The sequence below is a fragment of the Canis lupus genome, chromosome 5, assembly GCF_003254725.2.
Source record: "Canis lupus dingo isolate Sandy chromosome 5, ASM325472v2, whole genome shotgun sequence".
NCBI classification, from domain to species: domain Eukaryota; kingdom Metazoa; phylum Chordata; class Mammalia; order Carnivora; family Canidae; genus Canis; species Canis lupus.
Window position 1 is genome coordinate 80,658,903 of NC_064247.1, and position 21,400 is coordinate 80,680,302.

General features: G+C 39.4%; 1 protein-coding gene across 5 annotated transcripts in view; it reads right to left on the reverse strand.

Moving 5' to 3' along the window:
• The window catches only part of TANGO6 (transport and golgi organization 6 homolog), a 200,397-nt gene that overhangs the window by 118,390 nt on the left and 60,607 nt on the right, over positions 1-21,400 (reverse strand). For all 5 annotated transcript variants that reach the window (XM_025426651.3, XM_025426653.3, XM_025426655.3 and 2 more), the window contains 3 exons: positions 18,780-18,968; positions 9,726-9,860; positions 741-1,247 (listed from right to left, as the gene is read on the reverse strand). In XM_025426651.3, coding sequence (XP_025282436.1) covers positions 741-1,247; positions 9,726-9,860; positions 18,780-18,968 — 831 coding nt within the window. The remainder of the gene's footprint in view (positions 1-740; positions 1,248-9,725; positions 9,861-18,779; positions 18,969-21,400) is intronic.

Genomic DNA, 21,400 nt, shown 5'->3' on the forward strand with positions numbered 1-21,400 from the left:
GTAAGATCTTTAAAAAAAAAGAAAATGTAAATGACTTATCCAAGAAACTGGCCTGGGATTTGATTTGTAGTCTCTAGATCCTTTGCTCTTAATCTCTAATCCATACTGAGGTCAGGAAAATTCACACAAAACTGAAAAGATCCTCAACTAAGCATACATTTTTCTCCCACATACATCTCCAATGTAAGGAACAGCTTCTTCACTGTGATGGGGGGAGAAGGTGGAGGTTGGGGGATGGGGGGAGGGCCCAGTTCTGCACAATTCCCCTATTAAAAGGGGCCCAGAAGGACGCCTGGGTGGCTCAGCAGCTGAGCGCCTGCCTTCAGCCCAGGGCGTGATCCTGGAGTTCCGGGATCGAGTCCCACATCAGGCTCTCTGCATGGAGCCTGCGTCTCTCTCTGCCTGTGTCTCTGTCTCTCTCTCTCTGTGTCTCTCATGAATAAATAAAATCTTTTAAAAAAAATTAAAAAATAAGTTAAATAAATAAACAAACAAACAAATAAAAGGGGCCCAGAAAAAATAGGTGGCTTCTTGGGAATCCGCCCCTTTCTTTTTCTGTTCATGCTCAACTGAGTGGTCTCAGGTGGTGATCTAAGTCTTTCCTGTGTCTAAGTCTTGCCTCCTCAGAACAATTACAGTTTCCCTAGGGGTAGTCCAGGGCCATGCTTGATACATAGTCAGGGCTCCTGGAAAACTGCCCCACTCTGTATGCATATGTTTTTCCAGTGTGTTCTACTCACCTTGAGAAGCTTCTCTTGCATTTCAAGGACTTTTGCTTCTTTCTGCTCTATCCAGCAGGAAAGAGTTCGCAGAGCAGCAGCCCGGGTTGGGATTTGAGGATCATAAGCTGATAAAAGAACCTCTTGGAGCTGGTCTGTGGTGATGCTTCCAGATTTCTGGTTCGTAGTCATTCTGGGCTCACTAACCTCTTGAGGAATGAGTGGAGTAGGAGACTTCAGGGTTGTTTCTTTGGATTTCTCATGGCTTTGCTGTTGTTTGAGGTGAGACTCATCAGCATAACTTTGACTGGTTTGCTGCCGCTCTTCTATTTTTCCTTCTGCATCCTTTTTGTTCAGGGTACTTTGGGCAGCCTCACTGACAGCCTCAGTGGAGAAGGCTCCATGGGTAGAGATGGTGATGCGAAGATCGACAGCAAGTTCTTGGATGACAGGGTCAGGGTGCACCTTGGAGACTTTCTCCAATAAAGGCAGCAATTGCTTCAGGACAGCAAAATCACATGACTTCAACTACAAAATAAAATGAAAAATGCCAAACCAAAGTGAATATAGCAGATGTTAATAATGCCTGAACACTAAGAAACATTCTGAGTAAGAAGGTCAGGGTGCATATCTTATTCATGGTGTAATCAGCATAGTCTAGCACTCTGTATTGTTGAATAATTATAGCTAACACTTATTAAATACCCTGTGCAGGTACTTTTCTGAGTTAAAAATACACCAGTGATGCATATGATTATACTTAATTTTTACAACCTGGTGGGAAAAACATGGTTATCTTATGGTTTTAATTTGCATTAGCCAGACTACCTACCAGGGCTATTAAATATCCTTTCATGTTTATTGGCTGTCTGCATTTCTTTTTCTGTAAATAGCCTTTTTACATCCTTTTTTGTACCCCACTTACCTATTAGACTGTCTCTACAGTTATTCTTATCATATCAGATTTTAATATGCAGTCATATGGTGAAATTCTTTTCAAGATGATTATTTTTTTACTTTTATTATCCTTTTTATTGCATTATTGTATTTTTGGCCTCTATGTACCTTCTACTATAAAAAGATGAGTTAATATTAGCAAAGTACTTAGCACCTGACACATAGTAAGCACTACGTGTCTTAAAAAGAAATATGACAGACAAAAACACACATATTCATATTCCTATGTTATTATCTACATTCTAAACAGGAGAAACTGAGACAAAGAACAGTTAAATAACATATACATAGTCACGCGACTGGAAGATGGTAAGATATGAATTCAGTAAGTATGGTTCCAGAGTCCACAGTCTTACTTTTTAATAAAGTTTTTTATTTATTTGACAGAGAGAGCATAAGCAGGGGGAGTAGCAGTCAGAGTGGGAAGGAGAAGCCGACTCCCCACAGAGAAGAAAGCCCAGTGTAGGGCTCAATCCCAGAACCCTGGACCGTGATCTGAGCCAAAGGCGGATGCTTACCTGGCTGAGCTACCCAGGCATCCCAGAGTCCACACTCTTACCTAATACCCTACAAAGTCTCTACTGAACAAATAAAGCAGTTCTTAACTACATTTTCTAAAGAGGCTGGTCAGCATTCAAGGCCATCATAGGTTTGGAAAGGATTGGGACAATAACTGGCAAAAGAGGATTTCTCCTAGAAAGTGAGAGTAAAAATTACAGAAGGTTTTATTCTCTCCAGAAGCTTTGTGCTATAATGCCATATGCCTTACTAGGAAAAGTGCATGTGCAGTCAGTAGAGAAGCAAGAATCAGTGATAATCCTTTTCTGTTTGAAAACACTAGGAATATCATCATATGAGGCTTCATTAGTTCCTGACATCTGAAAACCTTACAGGTCTTAAATCCTTTTAAGAACAAAGCAGGGTATTTACTACTTGCTCATTCTCTCACTTCATTATCCAACCAACCAACCAACCAACCACTTTTGTAGGACCTATATAACATTCTCATTTAAACTCTACATCCACAGAACTATTACTGTTTATTTTCCCCAACACTTTCCTTCCAAGTACATAAAAACCTGAGGTTCATGTCAGGTTTGTACCTGTAGAATTTCACCATACATTGCCCTCAGATTTTTTTTTTTTAAGATTTTATTTATTTATTCATGAGAGACAGGGAGAGAGAGGCAGAAATATAGGTAGAAGGAGAAGTAGGCTCCCTGCGGGGAGCAAGATGCAGGACTCAATCCCAAGACCCCACCCAGATCACAACCTGAGCCAAAGGCAGATGCTCAACTGCTCAGCCACCCAGGTGTCCCCAGATTTCTTTTTTTAAACAATTAGGAACAATGCAAAATAGACAGAAGGTAAAATTTCTAGCTTTGCAACATATGCTGACTTATCTGCATGTGTACAAGTGACCGTTCCAATATTACTATATCTTAAAGGGAGAAGAGAATACATGTTATCTAAGTAAAGGGCCAATTATATGAGGAATCTGTGGAACTGGGAAAGATATTTTAGTATTAGATAGTAATAGATATTTAGTTTGTGTTATCATTACTCTAGACTTCATTCATTGCTTCTGTAGTATTATGGACATTTATTTTTTCTTTAAGCATCTGAAATGGGAATATCTACTTATAGCTACAGTGTATGGCCTCTTTTTCATTTCTACTATATACACTAGTTTCTTCTTAAAAAAAAAAAAAAAAAGATAAATAGACCAATGGAACAAAATAGAGAACCCAGAAAGAGACCTATATATAGTCAACAGATCTTTTAAATTTTTTTAATGGAAGTATAATTGACACACACTGTTACATTAGTTTCATGTGTCCAACACAGTGATTCCAGTATAATCAACTGATCTCTGACAAAGGAGCAAAGTTAATACAATGGAGAAAAGGCAGACTTTTCAACAAATAGTGCTTGAATGACTAGACACTCATGTGGAAAAAGATTTTTTTTTCCAGTGCAAAAAGGTGTTTTTATTATAGTACAAGGGCAGGATCTGTGGGCAGAAAGAGCTGCCAAAAGATTATTTAGACACAGACTTTACACTATCACAAAAATTAACTCAAATGGATCATAGACTTAAATGTAAAATGCAAAACTATAAAATTCCTACAAGACAACATAAGAAAAAATCTAGATGACTTTGGGTATAGCACTGACTTTTTTAGATTAAAAAAAAAAATCCATGAAAGAAATAACTGATAAATGAGATTACATTAAAATTTTATTTTTTTTATTTTTTAAAAAGATTTTATTTATTTATTTATTTATTTATTTATTCATTCATTCATGAGAGACAGAAACACAGGGATAGGGAGAAGCAGGCTCCATGCAGGGAGCCCGACGTGGGACTCGATCCCAGGTCTCCAGGATCACGCCCTGAGCTGAAGGCAGCGCTAAACCGCTGAGCCACCAGGCCTGCTCACATTAAAATTTTAAAATTTTTAAACTTTTACTCTGTAAAAGATAAAGCTAAGAGAAAGAAGACAAGCCACAGACTAAGGAGGAAATATTTGCAAAAAACTCATCAATAAAAGATAGTTATCCAAAATACACAAAGAACTCTTAGAACTCAGGAGTAAAAAACCAAACAACTCAATTTACAAATGGGCAAAAGATCTTAACAGACTCCTCTCCAAAGAAGATATATTAGATATACAGCATATAAAGAGATGCTCAATATCACATGTCATCAGGGAATTACAAAGTAAAACAAGATACCATTACACACCTCTTAAAATGACTTAAATCCAAAACTGACAACACCACATGCTGGTAAGGATGTGAAGCAAGAGGAACTCTCATTCATTGTTGGTGGGAATGCAAAATGGCACAGCCACTTTTGCAAGGCAGTTTGGCAGTTTCTTACAAAGCTAAACATACTTTTACCATATGCTCCAGCAACTGAGCTCCTTGGTATTTACCCAAATGACTTGAAAACTTATGTCCATACAAAAACCTACACATAGATGTTTATAGCAGCTTTATTCATAATTGCCAAAACTTGGAGGCAACCAAGATGTCCTTCAGTAGGTGAACAGATAAAAAGACTGTGGTACATCCAGACCTCGGAATACTATTCAGCACTAAAAAGAAATGAGCCATCAAACCTGAAAGACATGAAAGAAGCTTAAAAGCATATTACTAAGTGAAAGCAGTCAGTATGGAAATGCTATGTAGTATATACTCCCAACTAAGTTATATTCCGGAAAAGACAAAACTGTGGAAACAGTAAGAAGATCAGTGGTTGCCAAGGGTTTGACGGGACAGATGAATAGGCAAAGCACAAAGAATTTTAAGGGAAGTGAAACTATTCTGTGGGATATTATAATGATAGCTACATACTCATTACACATTTGTCAGAACCCATAGAGGTTACAGTACCATGCGTGAACCACCATAATGTAAACTGTAGACTGTGAGTGATCACACACACATGGTGTGTCAATGTAGGATCACTGACAGTAACAAATGCATCACTCCTATGCAGAATGTTGCCAGTATGGGAGGCTGTGCTCTGTGGGGCAGGAGATGCATAGGAAATCTCTGTACCTCCTGCTCAATTTTGCTGTGCACCAAAAACTGCTCTTAAAAACAGTCTATTAGGGGATCCCTGGGTGGCTCAGCAGTTTAGCGCCGCCTTCAGCCCAGGGCATGATTCTGGAGACTGGGGATACAGTCCTGTGTTGGGTTCCCTGCATGGAGCCTGCTTCTCCCTCTGCCTGTGTCTCTCCCCCACCCTCTCACTCTCTCTGTGTGTCTCTCATGAATAAATAAATAAAATCTTTTTAAAAAAATAGTCTATTAATAAAAAAAAAACTATATTTTCTTCCAGTTTTCAAACTTCCTAGGCATTGTGGAATCATCTTATTCAATTGGGTAACTTCTTTAATCATAATAGGCACATAGGTAGATTCTGAATCAAATAGTTTATAAGGCTTAAGATTAAAGTTATGCATTCTTTCAGCTTTGTAAGCCTATAGATGTCCCACTGTGAGAATAATCAGTAAAGCCCAAGACTGCAGATACCAACTATTTTGTTCATAAATGTTCAAAAAATTTTTGAGGTACAAAGTAATATTCACTTAATTGATAAACATGAAAATGGAACCACTAAGTAATTATTAATTATTTTTCAAGGGTTACCAAGGGCCATATCAAAATTAAGAATTAACCACAAAGCCCTCATTTCTACTCCTGTCACTGCTACTCAGCAGAGATTTCATATCCAGACTTCAGAATTCTGTGTGGAAAGCCCTGAGGCTTGAAGCCCACAAGTGAGTGACAGATTTCTTTATCTGGCTGTGCCTCTTCCAGAGTCTCTGGTATACTTTAGGAATGGAACATGCAGAGCTATGTCAGCTATGTCTATGACTTCTTTCAGGGCATCAGGAATGAACCAGTTAGATAGAGAATTGTTCTGAATTTCTGCAAGTTTTCAAATTTAAGAACTGGAGGTTGGACTGGTAGGGAAGGAATTGAGGGTAGTGAGTGGTGGGAGGGAGGATGCCTGCTAAGGTAAGCATATGAGAACCAAGTTGACAGCCAGAGGAGGGCATGTGTACACTGAAAAAGTCCCACATGAGCCTCTGCAAGGCTCACCTAAGGAGCATACAAATTCTCATTATGCCTTATCCTGCCCAGTGAGAATCACTTTTTTGGAGGACTCCAAGGGCCTCTTCCAACAATAAAATGCTGCCTAAAAATCCCTAGTTCCAACAAATACTTAGGTTTATTCTTTGTATTCTCATTTCTATATATCATCTATGTTTCTTCAGATATTTAGCTGAGTTGTTTATATGTCCAGTTCTTACTTATAATGTCACTGAATTTATTTACAAGTGGTATTCTTTTTTTTTTTTTTTTATGATAGTCACACACACACAGAGAGAGAGAGAGAGAGGCAGAGACATAGGCAGAGGGAGAAGCAGGCTCCATGCACCAGGAGCCCGACGTGGGATTCGATCCCAGATCTCCGGGATAGCGCCCTGGGCCAAAGGCAGGCACCAAACCGCTGCGCCACCCAGGGATCCCTACAAGTGGTATTCTTATTCTAAGTCAGTGCACAGTACAGCCTATTTTATAATGAGCAACATATAAAAACACATATGAGATACAGAAATATGAATCTTCTTTTAAAAAATTAAGAATTCGTTGGATTAATCACAGCCACTAGAAGGTGAACTCCATGTGGGCAAAGAGGCATATAATAAAGATTTCTTGAATGGGTTTACTCCATGATGTTCTCAGAAAATGCAGTATGAGATCTCAGAATTTGGGTTTGAGTCCCAGCCCCACCACCCTGAGCCTCAAAGCTCAGATCAGCTCCATGGCAGCAGCACTTTAGGGGACCTAATGGGTCCTGCAACATTATCAAGAAACTGCTTCCTAGGGGGCCAGGGAAGTTACCAGCATCACACTTTTACTGATAAGCAACCCTGAAATTTAGAAAATGAGTTTGGAATAACACTTATCTTGTTAGCAGTCTTAGACCTACACTTTCTCCAAATTAACTCCTCTTCCCAGATACTGTATTCTAATAATCACCTTAATTACATACATTAGAAAGGAAAGAAAGGTTGCAATGTTGTTAGACTCTGTTCCATTAGCTAAAACAACGATGAACTCTAATTGGGGGTAGGTATAGTATAATCTAGACTCTGAAATAAAAGCCCTAAGCCTCATGATGACTGTCTGAAAACATAATTAAGAATCATGACTTTTTTTCTAATACAAAGATGGAAAGCTCAGCATTACTATAGAAACCCCTTATGAATTCATGAATCAAACAGAAAAAAATTAGTAGATCTAGGGCAAAAGTGGCGTGTTTATGTTCACTTAACTAAATGCAAAGTCAGAGGAATCCAGGATGTAATCAGTGAGTCAGGATGGCTCATGGAAGGGCAGGGACAGGTAAGGGATATATATTTGCATCACTCAGGTGAATCTCTCTTAAAACATGACTAATTTACATAGCCAATCCCCCCAACAACAGGCTTATAGAAGGGGAAATGGAAATACTTGTGTTCTACTTTCCATTTGGGGTGTGGCATAAAATTATAGGTGTTAAATAAGAGAAAAGAAAAAAAACACACTCTCAACTTACAGAAACAAAGACTATTTTTAATACTCAACCAGAAAAACAAAAACCAATCAGGCCAACTAAATTCAGTAACAATATAACTTAAGAAAAATTATTCCTTTGGTGAATACCTCCTTGACAATTCCAATGGCAGTGATATAATAGGACTTTAGAAACTGAATGAAAAATGATTTCTTCAAACTACTTAGAAAATAAAAAATTTGGAGTGCTAAGTAAATCTACCAAGAAATGGATTCACATTAACAAGAGGCCCAAATAAAATTTCTTTTCCTTGGGATGCCTGGGTGGCTCAGTCGCTTAAGCACGCGCCTTCTTCTCAGGTCATGATCCCAGCATCCTGGGATCAAGTCCCACATTGGTGGGGGGAGGGTCCCTGCTCAGCAGGGAGTCTGCTTTTCCCTCTCCCTCTGCTCCACCCCCTGTGATTGTGCTCTCCCTCTGTTAAATAAGTAAATAAAATCTTTTAAAACAAATTCCTTTTCCTTTTAAGGACAGGGTAAAAGGAGGCAAATTCTAATATATCGCAAATCAGTATCAAATTTGAATCTTCAAATTAAAAAATCCATTCCTAGAGGGTTCCCCGCTCATCGCTAAGAGTTCTAACCAGTCTGATTTTGGATCCAATTTCATTATACTTGCACTAAGCTTATTCTGCTTTCTTGTAGTTTCCTAACATACACACATGCCCACCTCTCTCCTTGTCTGGCACACCTCTGCCTCTTGGTATCTACAGCTCAGCTACATGGGCCTTCCATCAGTATTTAAGTACACCGAACTCTTTCTTGCTTCCTGGCCTTTGAACATGATATTGTCTTCATTTTTTTATTTTTTTTATTTTTTTAGTTTTATTTTTTTTATATTGTCTTTAACTGAAAGAGTTGCCTCCACCTGTACCACATACACCCCCAAACTCCTATTCACCATTCAAGTCTTATCTTAAACTTACATTTCCTCAGTAGAAACCTTCCCAACCTAGGTTAGATGTTCTCTTGGTACCTTCTTCTTCTCTTTTCAGGCACTGCATTCAATTTGAAGTATATTTTTTGAATACTTAATGTCTGACTCCTTCGCTAGCAGTAAACTTCATGAGGATAAGGACCATGTTTGCTTTGTCCATGACAATATTCCCAGACCCTTCACTGGCACACAGCAGTAAGAAATAAATATTTTTTGAGTATTTTTTAAATTCTTAAAAATTATAAGTATGTAGAAGATATATGTATTCAGGACACCTGGGTGATACAGTCAGTTAAGTGTCCAACTCTTGGTTTTAGCTCAGGTCATGGTCTCAGGGTCCTGGAATAGAGCTCTGCATTGGTCTCCACACTCAGTGTGGGGTCTGCTTGAGATTCTCTCCTTTTCCCTCTGCCCTTCCTGCTTGTGGTGTCTCTCTCTCTCTCTCTCCCTCTCAAATAAATAAATCTAAAAAAAAAAAAGATACATGCACTGGACACAAAGCTTTAACATGCTATATGATACGGATTAAACAATGGATCCTGTGCTAAAAGAAAACTATTCAAAACAGACAGAATCCTAATTAATCAGCAGTTTATACAGGTTTGCCCCCACTACAGCAGAAGGGACAAGGGCTGAGCTTTGAAGAGCCCTTAGAGTAACGGATAGAGAAGCTAGTATTCACCAAAGATGCAAAACAGTGTGCCAAGTATTTCCAAATCAATGTTGTGTCAGCTCAGAAAGACCCCTGACCTTCTGAAAGTGAAGTCTACACAGGTGACAAGGTGGAAGTGGTACAATTTTCTCATCCTCTACTTTGGAGAGAATTCTCATTAACAGCCTGACTTGTTTATTATTCTAGTTCTCCTAAGCACAACATCCATTCTGATTTCTCACAAGGGTGAAAAGAGAAGCAACAAGTTTCTCTCTTCTCTCCTCCTTCCAACCAACTTTGGCTCATATTGGCAACTCACCTGAACAGCTCCTCCCAGCATGACAGCCACCAGCCCCATGGACATGCTCAGTGTCTGCGATTCCACAGGATTCTCTGCCTGGTGGGCCACGCTTGCACATGCTCGCTGTAGTGTTGCTGCTACAAAGTCTACAACCTATGACAGAAACAGAATGTAGTATCAGTGAGGAATAAGAAAAAGAATCTCAACATTCTCTTTATATGTTATGTCTACATCCTTACCTCCTTCCTCATCAACATCATGAAGGCAAGAATCTACCAGAACAGGCATGGTACTCAGTGTCTTATGTACAGGCCCACATCTCATGTCAACTCTAGAGGGTCAGTGCCTCATTTTTTTTTCAAGATTTTATATGTTTATTTGAGAGAAAGAGAGAGAGAGAGAGAGAATATGAACAGGGAGAGGGACAGAGAGAAGCAGACTCTCCACTGAACAGGGAACCTGATATGGGGCTGGATCCCAGGGCCCTGAGACCATGATCTGAGCCAAAAGCAACCACCTAACTGACTGAGCTACCCAGGTACCCCCTTTTTGTTTAAAATAAACTCTATTCCCAATGTGGGGGTCAAATTCATGACCTCACAATCAAGAGTTGCTGGTCTACCAACTGAGCCAGCAGGTACTCTTTGTCCTCATTTTTTTTTTTTAAAGATTTTATTTATTTATTCATGAAAAACACAGAGAGAGAGGGGCAGAGACACAAGCAGAGAGAGAAGCAGGCTCCATGCAGGAAGCTCGATGTGAGACCCGATCCCAGGACCGTGGGATCACACCTGGGACGAAGGCAGGCACTCAACTGCTGAGCCACCCAGGTGTCCCTGTCCTTATTTTTTGATGAAGAATCTGTAAGCTAGTCAAAGCCATGCAGTTAATAATAAATGAGAAACCTCATTTATACCTTCCCAAATATTTTATTTTTAAGATCAGCCCAAATATTTTAATATATTAATCCAACTTCCTTGATTTTTCATGAATTTTGACAGGAAATTAAAATGAAAAATGATTTGATACTTGCTGATTATCTTAGATGGTCCTAGATCTGTTTCTCCTTTTTTTTTTTTTTTTAAGATTTTATTTATTCATTCATGAGAGAAACAGAGAGAAGCAGAGACATAGGCAGAGGGAGGAACAGGCTCCCTACAGGGAGCTTGTTGTGGGACTCCATTCCAGGACCCCAGGATCATGACCTGAGCCAAAGGCAGACACTCAACCACTGAGCCACCCAGGTGCCCCAGATCTGCTTCTCCTAATGAGGCTTCCTCCTCAAGGACTCCCCTGCTCCAATCCAGTTATGACCATCTGATTCCAGTAAGCAAAGAATAGGCGAAGAGGCACTTAATTTTATCTAGAACTGAGTCCTCAAACAATCTGTACAAATGATCCAGTCATTTTTTTAAGTACCAAATATTTTTAAAGGATTAAGATTATTCATATATAAGATTTTATATAGCATTTGGCTAACAACTAAGCTTTAAATGGAATTAATTTGGTCAGCATCATTTTGACTGCACTTGTATTAATCACCTTAAGTAGAAATATCTTTGAATAAAAACAAATGCACACATCCGTGCATGCGCAGGTACACACGTGCAAGCATGCACACATGCACGCATATTTAGGATTAATGGCTGAAAAGGGAAAAATCATTTTGAAAGTAGTACAGCTGAGATAGGTCATAATAAGCCTCTAAATACCATGCAAGCTTGCATGTTTAATTCTCTGGGCAAATCACATGCTATGCTAGAGTCTTTATTGCAAGCTTAAAGTCAGGAGAATGGCTTGTTAACACTTGTCTTTGGAGCGAGGCAGGAAACTAGAAAGGTTATTAAAAGTTCCACTTACTGAAATGAACAATGCTGGTTATGGCAATTTTCACCACCCTCTCAAGCCTAAAACTTTGATTAGAAGTTAAGGACACTGGCCTTTCTAGAGAAAATGCTACATTTACCATCTCGGGCCACCTATTTTGCCTCCAAAGAGTTTTTTAAAGCACCCCTTGATTTGAGGAAGCTTCTATTTCAGCACAAATGTTTTGTTAAATTGCTGGAAAAGAACTATCTAGCCTTTCCACTTTTTCTAAGTCCCTCTTCAGAATATATATATATATAATATACATTATATACATTATACATATACATTATATACATTATGTGTATATATACATAATATATATTATTCAGAATATATATATACACACACACATATTTAGATGCTGCAAAACAAGTAATATGATCCTATTTTGTTAAGAAAGAAACTGTTTGTATGTATGTAGAAAAAAAGGCAAAAAACAAAAAACAAAACACCTGGGAGCTGTTAACTGTGGTCTGATAGCCAGCTGTTATTGTCATCCATAAAGTGCCCTTTCCCTCAAGCTTTTTTCTTCTTGTCACAACAAAACCACTATACCCATCTGGACAACAGCTCCTCCTCGCGACTACTCACTTCCTGTGACTGGTCGGGCTTCCAGCCACAAGGATAGGTATGTAACTAAAGCATGTTCTAGAATTTATATAGGTTGTGGAGAGGAGAGAGAGACTTTTACTTAAACATATCTGTAAAGTTACATAATCTAAAAAGCCAAATATTCCTGAAAGTTTATAATGAAAAACAGTGCTCTACCGCATTCTTCCTGTCTGATTGGGGTTCTACATTGGCAACCACTTTTATGGGTTAGCTGCTTATTAATAACATTAAACATTTACTATTTACCAGGTTCCCTTCTGAACACATTATAGATATTAACTCCCTAAATCCTCCCTCTCTTCCTACGGGGATGTATAAACCTGCTGCCAACATTCTGGCAAACGCATGGAAGTGGCCGAGGCCTCACTACTGAGTCTGTAGACAGCAACCTGATCCTCTAGAAGGTTTTTTAGTTTGTTTCTGCCACCTAAGTTCAACCACTGTCAAGAATATGCCTCCCAGCTACTGCTGGGGAGGGAGGTGTTTGTACAAATCTGAGGAAGGAATCAAGGGGTCTACCAAAGCTTGCAGAGCCTTTCAACCTATTTTAAGCTCTAAACTCACCTTCATCTTTACAGTTGATCTACCATCCAGTCCCTCCAGTGTTCTGCAATGAGAACATTTTTTTTTTTTCCTTTTCAAAATAAAGTTTGAACAGCCTCACTGAGGTATAGTGCTTTGCTTCTCCCATGCAGGCACATAGCTTTCTGTTTTCAGAGTTGCTAGATCAGCCATTACTTTCCAGTTTTCAAATGTTGTTATTCTCTTTTATCTGCTGTTTCTTGTCTCCTGCTCTGTTGGCCCCTATGGTTTCCAGAAGGAGCAGATAAACTCAAGTGTTCAATATACTATCTTCTTTTTTTTAAGATTTTATTTATTTATTCATGAGAGACACAGAGAGAGAGAGAAGCAGAGACACAGGCAGAGGGAGAGGGAGAAGCAGGCTCCACGCAGGGAGCCCAACATGGGACTCAATCCCGGGTCTCCAGGATCATACCCTGGGCTGAAGGCGGCGCTAAACCACTGAGCCACCCAGGCTGCCCCAATATACTATCTTTAATCAGAAGTCCATACTTTTTAAACCATATACTTCTTTTATGTTTATTTTTATTTTTTTTTTATTTTTTTTTTCTTTTTTTTTTCTTCTTTTTTTTTTTCTTTTATGTTTAAATGTTTCTACAATGAACATGCGTTACTTACGTTAAAAGCGTTCTTAATATATAAGAAAAAATCATATAAACCACTTCTCTGCCAAGTACAGCGATCTAAATATAGAAAGGTGCAAAGTGTGGCAATTTTCTGAAAGGGCAGGAAAAAGGAAATCTTGCTCATTCTACTCCATTAACACTAGCCTTCTTGCTGAGCCCTCCACACCTGAGACACGCTCTCTCTTAGCTGGCGCACTCTTCCCCAAGGTATCTCTGCAGCTCCCTCCTTCCCTGCTTCCAGATCTTTGCTCATAAGCCATTCTGTTGGGGCGCCTGGGTGGCTCAGTCAGTTAAACGTCCTACTCTTGATTTTGGCTCATGTCCTGATCTCAGGGTTGTGAGATTGAGCCCTTGTGTTAGGCTCTGTGCTGGGCATGGAGCCTGCTTAAGATTCTCTCTCTTCCTGTCCCCTGCCTCTACCCCTACCCTATCCATATGCACACATGCTCACTCTCTCCCAAAACATTTTTAAAAAGGCCATTTTCTCAGTGAAGTTCTTCATGACCACCCTACCTACCACACTGTCTTTAAATTCTCTTTGTTTGATTTTTCTCTCTGGTACTTATTACCATCTAACACACCTTGTTCTTCTGCTTACTTGTTTATTGTCTATCTCCCATGTGAATGTAATCCCATGAGGACAGAGATGTTTGTTGTACACTGCTATGTCCCTGATACCTAGAAGAGTACCTGCCACTTAGTGGGCCTTTGATACATATTAGAAACTGGAGAGTTGGTATCCATATATAGACCACTGAATGGCTCATTCCACTGTATATCTTCTCATACATTATCTGCCAATACATTTTATTAAATTTTTAATCTTTAGTCCATAAATGCTTCAATATACATTTCTAACAAGGAAATTTTTCTTTTTTTTTTATTTTTTTTATTTTTTTTATTTATGATAGGCACGCAGTGAGAGAGAGAGAGAGAGAGAGAGAGAGGCAGAGACACAGGCAGAGGGAGAAGCAGGCTCCATGCACCAGGAGCCTGACGTGGGACCCGATCCCGAGTCTCCAGGATCGCGCCCTGGGCCAAAGGCAGGCGCCAAACCGCTGCACCACCCAGGGATCCCAACAAGGAAATTTTTCTTAACAGAACTATCATACCAGGGACACCTGCCTGGCTGTCAGTAGACCATGTGACTCTTGATCTTGTGATTGTAAGTTCGAGCCCCATGTTGAATGGAGAGATTACTTAAAAACCTTACACACACACACACACACACAACTACCATACCATGATTAAACTCAATAAAAATTCCTTATACCTTCTATTATTTGGCCTATGACTGTTGTAAAAATGTCCTCTCGTACACAATTAGTATGTTTGAATGAGAATCCACACATTGCATTTGGTTGATATGTCTCTTAAGTCTCTCCTAAGCTACAGAAGCTCTGCTCCTTTCTTATACCATTTACTTTATAAAGAAACTCAGTCATTTGTACTGTAGAATGTCTCACATTATGAAACTGACTGATCTTGCTTCCTCATGGCATTAACTTGCTCCTGTACCTTGAATTTCTTTGATTAGATTCATATTTTATGGACTTTTTCTGTTTTTTGCTTGTTTGTGGGGTTTTGTTTATTTTTGGGGTAAGAGTCCTTCCTAGGTGGTGCTACGTACTTCCTATTACATTACGTTAAGGAGTCACATATGTCTGCTTGTCTACTTTTGGTGATGTTGCGATCAATCATTCCAGGCTGAAAATATTTAGGGTAACATATACATACATTAACCTTGGAATCCACCAAAAAAAATTTTTTTAATATATGCATTTTTTTTAATTTTTTAATTTATTTACGATAGTCACACAGAGAGAGAGAGAGAGGCAGAGACACAGGCAGAGGGAGAAGCAGGCTCCATGCACCGGGAGCCCGACATGGGATTCAATCCCGGGTCTCCAGGATGGCGCCCTGAGCCAAAGGCAAGTGCCAAACCGCTGCGCCACCCAGGGATCCCTCCACCAAAAATTAAATTAAATGGACAGACATATGGAAACACAGAGAAATATGTGATAAAGCAAATAAAATCCTAATAGTAGAATCTAGGTAGTAGGTACACAGGTATTCACTATAAAATTCTTTCAAATTTGAAAGTTTTCATAATAAAATGCTGGGGGGGGGGGGATCAGTTGATTTGGATATGTTTGGCCTAATTACATTCATTATACAGTACCCCTAATAGTTTTATCAGATATTGTCACCTAGATTCATTATTTCATTAGGGGAATGCAAAATATATACATTTGTAGGTCTCTTTTTTAATATTTAAGCTGCAATTCTTATATAAAGAAAATTTTTCCTTCACCATTTGAGTATACTGAAATACAGGGCAGACAGAAAAAGGTAAGATAAATGTTTTATATTCTTTTCTTTCATTTATCAATTTACAAAATAATGAGTTGATGCCCTGGCAACTTCAAGAGATGCCCAAAAGTGATTTTTGGGAAGGGGTGGCTTAGGCTTTCATAACTTTGATGTATCTCGATCCACTACATGCACTATCCTTTTTTTTTTTTTTTTTTTTAAAGATTTTATTTATTTATTCATGATAGTCACAGAGAGAGAGAGAGAGAGGCAGAGACACAGGCAGAGGGAGAAGCAGGCTCCATGCACCGGGAGCCCGATGTGGGATTCGATCCTGGGTCTCCAGGATCGCGCCCTGGGACAAAGGCAGGCGCCAAACCGCTGTGCCACCCAAGGATCCCTGCACTATCCTTTTTAATGCTGAAATGCCCTATTTGTGGCCAATGGGAGATCTTTCAAGTTGGCTCCTGAGTGCTACTGACATGACTTCATTAATCTCAAGCATCTTCCTTTTATTTAGGCACAAGAAGATATCCTGAGGCTTACAGTGTACAATTCCTGCCCTAGACCTTGAATGAACCTTTACTCCAATGACTTTTGTGTTCTTTCAGCAGGACATGATATTTAGAAACTACAGTCTGGCACTAAAAACGCTTATTGCTGCTGGGTTGTTACAGCTTCTTGGCACAGACATTGGAATGAGCAAGGGAATATCTATTTTTTTAAGCTTTTATTTATTTATTCATGAGAGACACAGAGAGAGGCAGAGACACAGGCAGAGGGAGAAGCAGGCTCCCTGTGGAGAGCCTGATGCGAGACTTGATCCTAGGACCCCAGGATCACACCCTGAGCCAAAGGCAGATGCTCAACCACTGAGCCACCCAGGTGTCCTGGGAATATCTATTTTTTAAAAAGAAAAAATTGTGAGTTCATACGAGTACTTCTTTTTTTTTTTAAATTTATTTGAGAAAGAGAGAGAGAAAGCACAAGTGGGAAGGAGGGAGAAGCAGGCTTCCCACCAAGCAGGGAAACCAAAGTGGGGCTCGAGCCCATGTCCTGAGCCAAAAGGAAGGCAAATGCTCAACTGACTGAGCCACCTAGGCGCCCCTCATATGACTACTTCCAATTGAAATTCAATATTATAGGAATTCTACTCAGGTTCTTTGATTTTATATTCATAACTTTTTTTCTTATACTGAAAATCTTGGTTCCTAATGATATTAACAAAATTACTTGTAACATGTATTATTTATAACTTACCCATATGTGTGTGTATTTCAAAATAATTACTAAAATTATCACTAGCAGTAAAACTACTAAATGACATTTAATATTTTTTTTGTGGTTCTTTCATCTAGACATTTTAACCTTAACTGAAGGATAATTTAATGGGACAAGTCACTTCTCCGTCAGCCTAAAACCATTGTTCCTTAATTAGGAACAAAGGGAGCTAAGTGCAAAAGCTCAGGTCATATAGTTTTTAGGCCATTTTCCCTTCCAACTACCATCTTGAGACAAAGACATAAGGTCTGGGTGAAAAAGTCTTTAGGGAACGGATATAAACACAGGAGAAACAAATCACCCTACTGTGTAACACAGGGTCAGTGAACTGAAGGAATAAGAAGCTAGGAAAGAAATCATGAACATAATTCTCATTAAACAGGCACGGTAAGTTGGAGCTGACACACAGCTGCAAATTTTCTCAGCGGGAGCTAGACTGAAACGCTGCTTAGCAACACCAGAAGGCAGATGACAATGAGGGCGATACAAAGAGCTGAAGAATCAGATTTAAGCGTGACAATCATACCATCTTACAACTGACTGTTCACCAGCCAAGCAACACCTAATTCTGGTAATAACAATAAAATATGGTGACTGCATTGCCTACACTTTATTACTCCTATTTCCTGTGGGTTTTTACATTTTTTTTCTTTTTAAGTAGGCCCTATGCCCTATGTGTGGCCTGAACTCAAGACCTTGAGATCAAGAGTCACATCCTCTACTGACTGAGTCAGCCAGGCTCCCCTTTAATTTCCTATTTTTCAAAACGCTAGTAATGAGGTGCCTGGGTGGCTCAGTTGGTAAAGTGTCTATCTTCAGCTCAGGTCATGATCTCAGGGTTCTGGGATCAAGCTGAGTCAGGCTCCCTGCTCAGTGGGGAGCCCACTTCTTCCTTTCCTTCTGCCTGCCATTCCTTCTGTTTGTGCTCTCTATCAAATAAATAAAAATAAAATCTTTATTTTAAATAAATAAATAGTTGATAAATATAATGTTCAAGGGCACCAGGGTGGCTCAGCGGTTGAGCCTCTGCCTTCGGCTTGGGCTGTGATCCCCGGGTCCTAGGATCAAGTCCCGTATCGGACTCCCCTGCAGGGAGCCTGCTTCTAAGTCTGCCTATGTCTCTGCCTCTCTCTCTCCGTCTTTCATGAATAAATAAAATATTTCAAAAAATAAATAAAATAATTATAATGTCTGAGCCAACAAAATTCAGGCACTGATCCCTTCAAACATTTTTAAAAACATCTTAAAACTTCACAGGCTATTGTAGAAATAGGCTGTAGAAATAATAGGTATTTTTATCATCAGCGATTTTTTCAAATTTAAGTTTTCTTATCATGCTCAACTTTTGATACATATTAGAATCATCCATGGGCTTAAAAAAATACAGATCCCTAGATGCTAATGCAGACATGCTAAATCAGAATCTCTACAAGTGGCTGGGCATCCATATTTTGAAAAAAGACTCAGACAATCGTATTTGCCCCAAAAGCCAAAGACCCTGTAATATAATACATAAATATCTACAATTGTCAAAGTTTTCTGTGCATGAGAATCACCTCAGAAGCTTGTTTAACATGCCAGCTGGCAGGACCTCCAAAAGTGTTGATTCCATTGGTTGTCATGGGCTCAGTAATCTGCATGTTCAAGGAGCGTTCCAGGTAACACTGAGGCAGGTATTACCGAGCCATACACTCAGTAACTTTTTTAAAACATTTTTTGGAAATCATATAAAGAAACCAAAATAGATGAATACTACCAGCTTGGGATCTGGAATGTGGCAGCCACTGACCTGAGTGATGTTTGTGAAAATCTGCTCAGACATCCTCTCGCACAGAACAGCCAAGAGATGTAGGATGAGCACCTTCTGCTCCTGGCCTTCCACAAGAGTTTGGTGCTGCTCTAACTCCAAGAGGCTTTTGCTGGAGAAGGGCTTTGTTTTTAACTCTGCTTCATCTTCCATGGCCATATGCGTCAACTCCTACCAGCATGGGAGAAAAGAAAAAGTGAGGAAAAAGGCTGTAGAACTAAGGGCTTCCACAATAGTGAGAAAACTCTGTTTGAAATGTATTTGTAAAGAACTAGTCTAAGTGTTTGCTGCAGCATTATTTATAATAGCCAAAATTTGGAGACAAATGTCTAGCAATAAGAGAATGAATAAACTGTATTTATTATACTGTAGCAGTTGAAATAAACTAGATCTATGTGGATGTCAACAGAAAGACCTCAAAAACAGTGCTTAGTGAAAAATGGAAGCTGTAGAATGATATGTATTTTATGGTATACATATATGAACATTTAAAACTTCATAGTAAAAAGCGTACATACATAAAGAGAACTAGCTTGACAAACTACTTACATTATCAGCATTTTTCATGATCTCTACCACTAGCCCTGCTGAACTGAGACCTCAGGCCATCTAACATTTCCAAACCCTTTTTTAGAGACTATTAAATGCTTTCAGCAGCTTTTTCCCTACGATACTTAAAACTAAATCTCTACTAATAGATAATTCATTACTGTGGGTTTTGTAGGCTTTTTCCCTACACTTCACATTGTAAATTTCCTTGGGAAGAGAAAACCTTAAGTTCCTTAACAATTAATATTTTACCAAAGTAAGTGACAGTTTAGAGCAACGGTTCCCAACAGGGCCTGGTAATTTCTGCTCTGCAGGGGACAGTTAACTATGTCTTAGGACATTCTTGGTTTCATAATTGGGGAGTGATATAGGCATCTAGTGGTAGAGGTCAGGGATGCTACTAAACATCCTACAAGGAAGCACAGGAAGCCCCTGGCCTCTCAACAAAAAATTACCCAGCCCAAAATGCCAATAGTACCCAAGGTGCAAAAACCTTGGGTTTAAGCAAAGTCCTTTGATTGTTTGTTTTTGTTTTTTTAAAGAATTTATTTATTCTTTATTTTAGAGAGAGTGTGCGGTGTGTGCAAGTGGGGGGTGGGGGTGAGAGGGGAAGGGCAGAAGGAGAGGAAGAGAGAGAATCTCAAACAGGCTCCACTCACGGGGCAGAGCCTGACACAGGGCTCGATCCCATGACCCTGAGATCACAACCTGAGCCAAAATCAAGTCGGTTACTTAACCAACTGAGCCACCCAGGCGCCTCTGATTTTTTTTTTAAGATTTTATTTATTTATTCATGAGAGACAGAGAGAGAGAGGAGAGAGGCAAAGACACAGGCAGAGGGAGAAGCAGGCTCCATGCAGGGAGCCCGACACGGGACTCAATCCCGGGACCTGTGCCGGGATCATGCCCTGTGCCGAAGGTAGGCGCTAAACCGCTGAACCACCCAGGGATCCCCTGATTTTTTGCTTTTTAAAATAATTTTTAAAATTCTCTGATTAAGAGCACATTTTCTTGTAATGTTATTTACAATGGGTGACTAAGTAAGGGGATAGAATGTGAACACAGGAAGGGGTGCCTGGGTGGCCCAGTCAATTAAGCATCCAACTCTTGGTTTCAGCTTAGGTTGTGGTCTCAGGGCTGCGACCTCAGGATTGTGAGATCGAGCCACACACTGGGCTCCATGCTCAGCACAGAATCTGCTTGAGATTTTCTCTCCCTCTGGCCCTTCCATTTGTGTTCTCTCTCTCTCAAATAAATAAATAAATCTTTAAAAAAAAAAAAAAAAGAAGAAAAGAAAGAAAGAAAGAGAGAGAGAGAGAGAGAGAAAGAAAGAAAGAAAGAAGAAAGAAAGAAAGAAAGAAAGAAAGAAAGAAAGAAAGAAAAGTGAACACAAGAGGTGAGAAAAGCATCAAAAAATGGCCCCTATTTCAAGTTCTAGAAATGTTAGCCCTGATTCTCTCCTTGTATTCCCCTCTAGCCACTCCAACCTCAAACTCCACAGACATTCTCTTAGAACAGACACTTTATTTTAGGGAAAATAAAGTAGAAGGCAGAGCTGGAGGACAGAAAATCAGAGATCACCCCGTTGACAGTCTCCAACAATGCAAATAAGGAGTACAGTATGAGGTACAAGTTGCTGTCAGAGATTAGAGCAAGAGGAAGCACAATCACCAACACTAAGAAACAGACCCGGAAAAGGTTTCAGGTGGTTACAAAATGAAACGAGAAAGGCAGAACTGCTAAATCTGCTTTCCAAATACCTGACAAAACAACAGTCAGAAAGGATAAAGGATTACTCCATAACTGCAAAACCTGCTATTAACTTCAAAAGAGTACTTACTGTCAACACAGAGCAAAGATTAACCCTTTCATAGATCAAGAGTTCTACTTTGGTCATCTCTAAAAGTTCAGGGCAGATCACCTCGGAAAACAGTCCAATCATATGTGTACTGCTTTTTTTCTTTTTACCAACCCAAAGGCTACTAACAAATAAATTACTCTTACATCCTGTGATTATTTCTCTCTAAGATTAGGACCTTAATTTTAGGAGCTAA